We start from the raw sequence: 11426 nt of genomic DNA on the forward strand, positions 1-11426 counted from the left end.
ATTCCACAAATCGTCCTTCAGTAAACTGTCTTTGTGCTTCGGGTGGCGTTTGTCGTAAAGGATGAGGTAGTACTGCACCATTTCGATTAGCAATTCTGCTATGTGGATGTTTTTCGACTGCGATGTGACGAGCGTGTCGGACTTGGCTGCCATTTTTTCAAGTACCACGACGAGCGGATCCGGCGGCGGTTGCCGCAAAAATCGGTCCGGGAGCGATTGGTGCGGAGAGGGCCAATAGACCATTTTCTGGCAATCCCAGAACGCACTGCGGGCGCGCGCTGCATTGTGGGAAAACAGTGTACGAGTGCCGCACGCCACACCAGCCACGGGCAGGCTTTTCGGGCGCTCGTTTTACGTTTTACCGTCGGTTTGGAAGTCGGAAACGAAGTGGACGGACCGCTGCTTCTTCCTTGCACCAATAACGTAAGTGTGCATGCCTGCAAGCATCTATCTGTATCCCTTTGTGCGCAGATTGCAAAAAGAAAATAACAAGAGTCTGTGCGTGCGCGACTGCCGCCGTAAACATGTGCCTTGTATCGCCGTCATCATTCGAAATTTCGCTTACAGAACACTGCGCTGTCGGACGAAAAAAAGAAAGACTGCTGACACCAGCCGAAGTGACTATGGCTCGCGAGATGGAAAGGTGAGATTATCGCTGTTTTGGTGCCTCCGTGTTCTGATAAGAGAAACGAATGCGGTGTGAGGTGCGCAGGCTGCCCGCTGGTATGCCTAACGTTAGATACCTGTTCTCTTAACTCGAGAGGAAACAACAGGCATTCGCCGTGAACCGTTAAATTTTTATGAGTGAATCTTACGCTAAGGTAGAATTTGTAATCCGTGTACTGTATTAGTTCGCTGGTGTGCCTGGGTCCACGTAAACTGCAGAACAGCTCGCGCAGAAGTTTTCTTGAGCGCATCGGTCGCTCTTAAATTCAAGCACATTCGCGATTTGTTTGAAATCTTCTGCAGTATTCTAATCAGTTCTTACACCAAAATGTAATGGCTTCTTTTCGAACCTTGCCTGCCAATCGTAGCAATGTGATCTCTGCGAATCGCGGCTATTTACGGCCGCAGCAATCTACAGCGATCGCTCCCTGTTGCAAGAACGCTTATGTTGTTGAATAGGACTTTTTGAGGGCCTAGTTGGTGCACACTGATGAAACATTACTGAGCGCAAGAGAAAAAAAAAACCCAACCCAGGAAGATACACAAGGGACAAGTGCTACTTTCAATGTGTTTATTTCCATCACTTCACACTTACGTAGACCGAGTTCAATCCTTTCTTTCAGATCGAGGCACTTGGCAGGGGCGTAGCCAGAAATTTTTTTCGAAGGGGGGGGGGGGGGGGGGTTCACCCATACTTTATGTATGTTCGTGATCTCGTTAAGAACAATGATCTTGTTACTGACACCACTACTGCTTCTGCAGCTTTGCAGCATGCACTCACATCAGTCTCGTGCATCATATTGCATTAGTCTAACGCATATCATATTGTTTTTCTTTCTCTACACAGGCCAGCGTTAACACAAGTTCAGGATACTGCTGTGCCAAAGGGTCCCTGGACGAAGCAGATGAAGGGTTTTCCCAAAATGTTCTGCGAGGAAAGCATAACAAGTCATGGGAAATCATCAGGCGCAGAAAAGCACTGCACATCAGGGTACAGGCTGTTCAAGGCAGACAAAGTGTCGAACATACTGCTGCATCATGACAAAACTGCAACTTTTATCAAGGCAAAAGTTGAGGCATCATTTTCAGTGGGCAAGCTCTACGACGTAGAGTGTGTTGTGTGCATGGACGACGGTAGTGTGAAGCACGGGCGTTGTTTGTGTCCAGCTGGTGCTGGTGGTGTCTGCAAACACGTTTCGGCTTTGCTGTGGCACATGTTGGATATCCAGAGGATGGGCCATTTATTTATACCGGACACCATGTCGTGTACGTCAAAGCCGAGAACATGGGGCCCTGTCAACTTTGGGAAGCGGAAACTCCAAGTGACAAACTTCTCCAAACTTGAGTTCGCCAAACACATTCCTGGAAAAGTACCAAAGCGACAAGCAGAGCCATTTGATGGTGCAAAGGTTGTAGTGACAGCCTCTGCTCTGAAGACCCTTTGTGCTGGATTTAAAGAAAGTGGGTTTTGCACAATGCTTGCAGACCATATCGCAGAAAGAAATTATCGTCCTGATGAAATCTGCCACATCAGTGTCGTACATAATGAAGATGAGGCACCTATCAACCTTCCCTTGTATGCTCTAGGTGGTGAAGTTCGAGAAGGCATGGCATGCTCATTGTCACTGGAAGAAGCCCACGAGTTAGAGAAAATGACTAGGGGGCAAGACACACCCTTGTGGCATGAAGAACGGAAGAAACGTCTTACAGCGTCTCGTTTTGGAGAAATTGTACTAAGAAAGTCAGCTGTGAACGAAAAATTTATTGCATCATTTCTGACGAAAGCTAGCAATCGTACTACGCGGTACATGAGGTCAGGCCACGAAAACGAAGCAAATGCCATTGCAAAGTACAAAGAACACCATGGTGTAGAAGTCTACAAAGTGGGACTCTGCGTGAATCCTGGAGCACCGTTTCTTGGTGCCTCTCCCGACGGTCTGGTTTGGGACAAGAGAAATGACGACTATGGTCTTGTTGAAGTGAAGACCCTGGCAAAGGCAATGGAAGAGGGCCTTACAGTCAAGGAAGCCACGCAGCAACGCAAGGTGCCTTTCTTTAAGGAAGGAAAGCTGAACTACAGGCACAAGTACTATTACCAAATACAAGGACAACTTGGCATTACAGGTTTAACGTGGTGCGATTTGGTTGTTGACAGCACTGGAGACATTTATGTTGAGCGGGTCATGTTTGACACACAAGTGTGGGAAGACATGTTTGTAATATTAGAGCATTTTTACCACACCCACTTGGAATGTCATGAAAACAACCCGCTTCTGTCAGAAAACATTTCCATTTAAAGTGCAACATAAAAGAAAAAAACCTTTTAAGAAATCATATCATGATTATATTTATTGTTTTTATTACTTTGTCTAGCTGCGCTCTGAGTGGCATTGTTGTGTCGGCAAGAAAATGCAGCATAGCCTTCACAAATGAGAGCTTTACTGAAAGGACGCCATAGATCGGCTGAGTCTAAAACACTGCTTCTAGCGTACCTTTGTGAGCAATGCTATGCATCCTATTGCCTGCGACGTTCCTAAAATGATAGTTCCTAAAACGATAATGCCCTATAGATATTGCTTTAACAATCATATCACTGCAACTTTTTAAATTCAATAACCCTTTGTGAGCAATGCTATGCATCCTATTGCCTGCGACGTTCCTAAAATGATAGTTCCTAAAACGATAATGCCCTATAGATATTGCTTTAACAATCATATCACTGCAACTTTTTAAATTCAATAACCCTTTGTGAGCAATGCTATGCATCCTATTGCCTGCGACGTTCCTAAAATGATAGTTCCTAAAACGATAATGCCCTATAGATATTGCTTTAACAATCATATCACTGCAACTTTTTAAATTCAATAACCCTTTGTGAGCAATGCTATGCATCCTATTGCCTGCGACGTTCCTAAAATGATAGTTCCTAAAACGATAATGCCCTATAGATATTGCTTTAACAATCATATCACTGCAACTTTTTAAATTCAATAACCCTTTGTGAGCAATGCTATGCATCCTATTGCCTGCGACGTTCCTAAAATGATAGTTCCTAAAACGATAATGCCCTATAGATATTGCTTTAACAATCATATCACTGCAACTTTTTAAATTCAATAACCCTTTGTGAGCAATGCTATGCATCCTATTGCCTGCGACGTTCCTAAAATGATAGTTCCTAAAACGATAATGCCCTATAGATATTGCTTTAACAATCATATCACTGCAACTTTTTAAATTCAATAACCCTTTGTGAGCAATGCTATGCATCCTATTGCCTGCGACGTTCCTAAAATGATAGTTCCTAAAACGATAATGCCCTATAGATATTGCTTTAACAATCATATCACTGCAACTTTTTAAATTCAATAACCCTTTGTGAGCAATGCTATGCATCCTATTGCCTGCGACGTTCCTAAAATGATAGTTCCTAAAACGATAATGCCCTATAGATATTGCTTTAACAATCATATCACTGCAACTTTTTAAATTCAATAACCCTTTGTGAGCAATGCTATGCATCCTATTGCCTGCGACGTTCCTAAAATGATAGTTCCTAAAACGATAATGCCCTATAGATATTGCTTTAACAATCATATCACTGCAACTTTTTAAATTCAATAACCCTTTGTGAGCAATGCTATGCATCCTATTGCCTGCGACGTTCCTAAAATGATAGTTCCTAAAACGATAATGCCCTATAGATATTGCTTTAACAATCATATCACTGCAACTTTTTAAATTCAATAACCCTTTGTGAGCAATGCTATGCATCCTATTGCCTGCGACGTTCCTAAAATGATAGTTCCTAAAACGATAATGCCCTATAGATATTGCTTTAACAATCATATCACTGCAACTTTTTAAATTCAATAACCCTTTGTGAGCAATGCTATGCATCCTATTGCCTGCGACGTTCCTAAAATGATAGTTCCTAAAACGATAATGCCCTATAGATATTGCTTTAACAATCATATCACTGCAACTTTTTAAATTCAATAACCCTTTGTGAGCAATGCTATGCATCCTATTGCCTGCGACGTTCCTAAAATGATAGTTCCTAAAACGATAATGCCCTATAGATATTGCTTTAACAATCATATCACTGCAACTTTTTTAAATTCAATAACCCTTTGTGAGCAATGCTATGCATCCTATTGCCTGCGACGTTCCTAAAATGATAGTTCCTAAAACGATAATGCCCTATAGATATTGCTTTAACAATCATATCACTGCAACTTTTTAAATTCAATAACCCTTTGTGAGCAATGCTATGCATCCTATTGCCTGCGACGTTCCTAAAATGATAGTTCCTAAAACGATAATGCCCTATAGATATTGCTTTAACAATCATATCACTGCAACTTTTTAAATTCAATAACCCTTTGTGAGCAATGCTATGCATCCTATTGCCTGCGACGTTCCTAAAATGATAGTTCCTAAAACGATAATGCCCTATAGATATTGCTTTAACAATCATATCACTGCAACTTTTTAAATTCAATAACCCTTTGTGAGCAATGCTATGCATCCTATTGCCTGCGACGTTCCTAAAATGATAGTTCCTAAAACGATAATGCCCTATAGATATTGCTTTAACAATCATATCACTGCAACTTTTTAAATTCAATAACCCTTTGTGAGCAATGCTATGCATCCTATTGCCTGCGACGTTCCTAAAATGATAGTTCCTAAAACGATAATGCCCTATAGATATTGCTTTAACAATCATATCACTGCAACTTTTTAAATTCAGTAACCCTTTGTGAGCAATGCTATGCATCCTATTGCCTGCGACGTTCCTAAAATGATAGTTCCTAAAACGATAATGCCCTATAGATATTGCTTTAACAATCATATCACTGCAACTTTTTAAATTCAATAACCGCTGTGCATGAGAATTTCACACAGTAGGTCTAGTCTTTACCCCATACCTGCTTGCCTGGCAGTTTGTATAATGAAATTTTGTTCAGAAAGTGCTATTTCTGTTGTTTCCCTTCTTATATTTTGTTTCATCCTCCAGGGGTAACAACATCTGCAGTCTTGATGCTTCATATTGCTTCAGCATTTTGAGTTACCGCACCTTTAAATGGCCACAAAAGCAGTGTAGGCTGAACTAGTTTGCTAACACTTTGTTAGGTGGTAACGAGCAATTGTTAATGTTTTTGTTGAAAACCAGAATCAAAATAAAAACTGTTGCTTCACGTGGTGCTATGTAACACTTTGAGAATGTTTTTTTTACTTGCTTGTAGCGACTTCTGCTCCAAGGAATTCTAAAAACTGCTTTATATCTCAGATTCATCAAGTGTTTTATAGTTTTATAAGAATTTCAATTCATATGTTATGCATGTATGCTTTCTTTCCTGAAATGTTTGTAAGAGATTACAGCACAAGAATCCTTGTTCTGAAATAAAGCAGCAGAGCTTTTTATTTATTGCCAATACAACAGGTTATTTATCTGATTCAATAACACTGACACTATCGATTCATCCCCAAAATATCATTCAGATAAACAAATTCATTGCATACACCTTTGTTTTAAACTAACGGTCAACCAAGGGCTCGTTTAAAAAGTTGAGAAGCAATGTGCAAGTTTTCCACACAGCATTTAGCCTTGGAGCCATCTTATTTGCAAACGTGTGCTTTAGCAGCCGGAATGTTTTTACCTGGCCAATGACACGCTCAACATGTATTCTTATCTTTGCTATTTGCCTAGTTTTCTTCACTTCCTCACACGTCAGCTGTGAACGGCCTTTCAGAAAAGGTGGAATGTTTAACTCGGCACCCACTTCAGCTAGCTCTTCCTCTATCAGAAAAACCACGGTCTGCCATGACCGAGTCTCCTGGTTCAAGCAGTTTATATAAGCCGCTTCGTTGCGTGACCTCTTTGTCCGATAACCTACCAGGTGCTAGGTTGGCCACAAATGTAACCATCCCGTTCGGTGATATGCCAAGCAGGCCCTTGGCAGTGTTGTTGTGCTTATACAGGGAGTACGTAGCACTTTGTGTTGCATAGGTCACTGGGCATCTCAATGAAAAGCTCAGTGCAATCTAAATTACCCGTGTTCGAGGGTATTCCTTTCTGAAGGCTTCTGGCATATAACGATCAATCAAATTCCGGCTGGGCCATTTCGGAACCTGTTCCAAGTATGCGGCCAAAAACTCTACCCAAAAACTAAAAATGCGGCTCACACTGCTAGCACTGATGTTAAATCGGTGAGCCAGATCCACTTCAAGCAAACCTAACCGCAGCCGCATCAGCACACACATCACCTGGTCCATTCTATGTAGCACAGTTGGAGCACCATCACCACCATTTTCAATAAATGTGGCGAGGCCACTGTCAACGAATGTGTAAAATAACAGGAATCGCTGCGAATTCTCAAATCCTGTATAAAACCGCAGTTTCCTTTCATCTTGCAAAAGTTCTAGTGATTTGTGATTAGTCGGAAGGGGCTTTTCCATGCTCTGCAGCTGGCAATTTGCAAGGTTAATCTCAAGTTGCCTTGCTCGATCTTGAAGCTTCCTGTTCTCCTCTTGCACAGCTTTCAGTTCAGCTTGAAGCTGGCTTGATGTCTCGAACAGGGCCGCTACTTGTTCCTTCTTTTCTGTCAATGCTTTTCTTGGGCTACCTTGGCTGCTTACACTGTAGGGGTGATCTGAGCAAAAATAGATTCGTTAAGAGCTTTTACAATGGATTAGGAATGGCACTGTATTGTAGGCAACAGGCATTATCGAGTTTTGTGCATGGGCAGTGCAGATAACGGATAAAAAGTTAGAGCACAATGCAGTAGAGAGAAATCTACGAGGCCTACTTTTTTCACGGTCTGATTGGCCACTGAACAATAACCACAGATAAAATTCGATGACGGCATGCAGAACTGGTTGGAAGCTCAGGTGCCTGCCTTCTACGAGAAAGGGTATAGAAAAGTTGACTACGAGAAATGTCTGAACTGAAACGGCGACTATATTGAAAAGTAGCTGGTATGTGTACCTAAATGTTCTAAATAAAGCTGTTTAAATGTTCACTTTGTTTTTTATTTACCAACTGATCACACCTAGAAAAAAACAATAACCCTCGCACATGAAGTGACATCTTTAAAAGCACGAGTGAAACAGCAGCTTCATAACTTCTTACCCACGTGCTGCACCATTACACAGCTTTCGTCATGAACGGTGTGCACATCTTGCAGCTGTAGTGGTGGTCCAACCGTTACTGTGCTGGCCAAATCCATTTCTGTCAGCAGAACAGGTTCTTCAACAGTAATATCCATGGGACTTGCAGTCGACAAATGCCTCTGTCGTTTGCGCCTTGCTACGGGACCTACGTGTGAATATTTATTGCTTGTTAGGGCTCATGAAGTAATTCCTAAGTACATGCATTCAGGTAAGCAGACCATATGGAAGCTGGTGAAAGACTTATCAGCTTTGAAAGGTGATTTCTCTGCTTTTGCATGCGTGAAAGTTATAATGCTATTATTCATTGAACTATTGGACTGCACATTATCTATTAGGATTGGGCAGGTGGCAAGAGACCACATAGCATACAAACATCCTTTAGTGCCACACTTGGTGTTAGATATGAAAATGGGCCTGTTAAAAACAAAAAAAATCCTTTCTTCATTTCTCTTATTTTTATGTATAATATACTGCGGTCACACTGGAGCAGGTGTTATACAAGTCGAACATCACAATCATGAGCATGTAAGAAAACACACTATGAAACCAGAAATGGTAACCACTGAACACTACAGGATTTATCATAATGCTACAAAGGCGACAAGTAAACAATTCAGTGACTACAGCTAAAAAAAATCTCCATAAGTTGATACATGCTCTAAGAGAGTGAAAAGGGAACAGTGAAGACGAGCCCAAGTTAGAAAGGTGAAACAGAAGGCACGTTCGAAATTGGTTGCACTACCTAAGGAAGCGATATCACTGGGCAAATAGTTTCACTCACTTATCGAACAGAAGAATAAATTTCTGAAAAAACAAGTGCTTGCCTTGTGCAGGCGAATGCTGTGCACATGAACATTATGTAGGGTGCACGTCTTGAGCAGCTGAGCATACGTGTGGCCATGAATATTGAAAGAGCCATTGCAAATCAAAGAAGCCTCAGTTCCCACATCCAGTCTATTATATTCTTATTATCCCATGGTCTTGCTCTATGTGCTTGTACCTTCCCAGATGGTGCAAAGGTTTTTAAAACAATTTCATACACAGTTTGAAACAGTTCCACATAAGACAAGGATCAGCGTTGGGCATGTTATCAGCAAGATTCCAAAGCTTATCAAGTATAACATGATTATCTGCAGGCTTAAAATCTTCAACATATTTGACCACTGGCTTGTTTAGCGAGCACTCAGTAAATGCACAGGTAAAAATGATCAAAATATGGCCAGATAGGCCACACATAACTGAAACATAAAACCGCGACCGGCTCCTGTTGATAAACACTACATAATCATGCCCATATAAATAGTACAACACAACAATGCTCATGAACAATAGTTCATATTTCATAACCACATTCAGTTAGAACTTGAGACATGCATGTGCAGGAACATAGAATGTCCACATAACGCCAACTAGTTATAGCATTGTAACAAGTGGAGTAAAGAAGACCACAAGTATGTTAGTTGTGATGAAATGCACATGCGTATCAAGAGTGTAAGCATAGTGCACATTTGCAAGATGTAATATGTGAACATACGTGAAGGCTCCTGTTTCCATTCTGGAAAGGTCTTGGTGGGGAAGAACTGCGGCACTTTGTCGTCGTATGTTTTCCGTCCAGTCTTATTGAAATGAATGCCACAGATTCTGTGGCTAGGTTTTGGCTGCCACAGGGAGTATTTTCCTCCCTGTCCCTTCCTGTTGATGCGTTTCAGCCACACGTTTTTCATAGCTGTGTCAGTGGGAAATTTGTGCCATGACAAGCCTTGGCTTTTCACAGTGTTGCTGTCACAGCCTGGAACACAGCAGGTTTGGCCACTCCTTCCTCTCTGCTGCGCCATCTAAACATTCATAAGCATACAATATGACAAGTTACAAGTGACATAATGGGCACCATTTGATAAGATACGCAATGAAAATGTCTATGTAGTACTGAGCCAGCTGCGTTTCGTACGTCTTACTAAAATACCACTTTATACTGTAATTTTGGAATGGCCAGCACTAAGGATTTACCAAGGATTCCAAATATTGGGAGGGGGGGGAGCAGGAAGGTAAAATTATGTGTATATACATACTTATGCAGAGAGAGAGAGAGAGGGTGGAATGTGAGATAATTTGGAAGTGTCGAGCTAAATCTGACCCTACCAAGTACGAATATAGGGCTGTCAAGAAGGCTCTGTAGGACACGGTAAAGATTAAAATGCAAAGAGAGATGCTAATCGCTCTACACCGCCGCACTCTTTAGTTTTTGCTGGCGTTCTGCCCGCGGGGTATGCAGTGTCACTTATTTACGACGGCGGTAAAGCCCGTCGCGTGTACAAGATAAGTCGGAAGCGCGAAAGTTTCACCGATAGCATGACACTTCGACCGTTATTAAGAAAAACGGCGCGACACAACGACGAAACACTTTTTACCACACGAACTCAAGCGCCGTGATTAGCGCTTGTGTTCGTGTGGTAAAAGTCTTTTCGTCGTTCTATCGCGCCGTTTTTCTTGATAATGCATCGGTACCAACTCGCACAACTGGCAGCCCTGCTTCGACCCAGCTCTGTGTGCATGGTGCATGCGCGACACGGCCGTATCTCAGTCCAACGGTCGAACATTACCCGCTCAGCCGTGCGCGCGGTTAAGGGCTGCAACTTTATTTGGCAGCGCAGGTGCCGGCGAAACAAATGGCACACACATGAACACACCCTTGCCGTTTTTTATATCGCGCTAGCGTTAATCATAGGATACGCTAGTGTCAATGTCGGCGAGAAGCGTCGAGGTGAAACTGATCGCGAGATAACGCTGACATGGCGCTCGCACTTGCGTGCTCGACGATGTTAGACGTTGCCATGTCCTAGGGTGAACGCTCGCACGATATTATTGAAAAACTGCACGGCGTTCGTTCACCTACACCTACTGTCGACACAAAAAGGAGAAAGGGGCTTAACGTTAGTCGCGGGCGATAGGCCCTTTCGCACTTACTATCACCCTATGTTGTTTTGCGAAACGCCAGCGATGCGGCCACACTCACCTCTGGTCTGTCTCCAGTGTCTGTGCACGTCGATTCCACGTGTGTGGATCCCGGAAAAACAATGCCTACGGGATACTGTGGTCGCGCGGCTGTATGGCTCTACCGGCAGCCGCTGCGCACGGAAATACGTGAGACACGAGTCACGCGTGGTCGTCGTCGCGTCGTCGTCGTCGTCCTTCGCTGCTAGACTGACTAGACCAACAAAACGTCAAGGGAATGTTTGAATCTGGTAGTAACAAGTGCCATCTCTCAGGAATTACTCGAACTACTATAACTGGCGGTGTGTTTGAATGTCACAGGCGCCTCGTACGAACGAAAGCGAAAGTGCGAGGCTTGTCTGCGGCGTACAAACATTTCCCATGAGTGTTGCGCGGCTCTAGGTGGCGCTGGCGTACGGGAAAATGGTCTATTCGGCGAGCCCCCACCGAAACCGCATTCTGCGGCTCTCCGGTTACCGGAATGCTGAGTGTGAAACGAGCCACTTAGTCCTGTTTTTCGGTCATGGGACCCATATTCAAATGACGTTAACCTTTCCAAGTAAGAGTATGCAAGGATATATGACTTTATT

At 42.8% G+C, this 11426-nt stretch overlaps 1 protein-coding gene across 1 annotated transcript; it reads right to left on the reverse strand.

The window, feature by feature from the left end:
• Positions 1–1339: 1339 nt before the first annotated feature.
• LOC119374195 (THAP domain-containing protein 11) lies at positions 1340–11030 on the reverse strand. The gene is made up of 4 exons (XM_049410732.1): positions 10859–11030; positions 9380–9680; positions 7805–7990; positions 1340–1594 (listed from the first exon to the last, which is right to left on the reverse strand). The coding sequence occupies exons 2-4, from the start codon at positions 9678–9680 to the stop codon at positions 1521–1523; spliced, it is 561 nt and encodes a 186-aa protein (XP_049266689.1). The 5' UTR covers positions 10859–11030; the 3' UTR covers positions 1340–1520.
• Between the last annotated feature and the right edge of the window lie 396 nt (positions 11031–11426).

Source organism: Rhipicephalus sanguineus, chromosome 11 (assembly GCF_013339695.2).
Source record: "Rhipicephalus sanguineus isolate Rsan-2018 chromosome 11, BIME_Rsan_1.4, whole genome shotgun sequence".
Taxonomy (NCBI): Eukaryota; Metazoa; Arthropoda; class Arachnida; order Ixodida; family Ixodidae; genus Rhipicephalus; species Rhipicephalus sanguineus.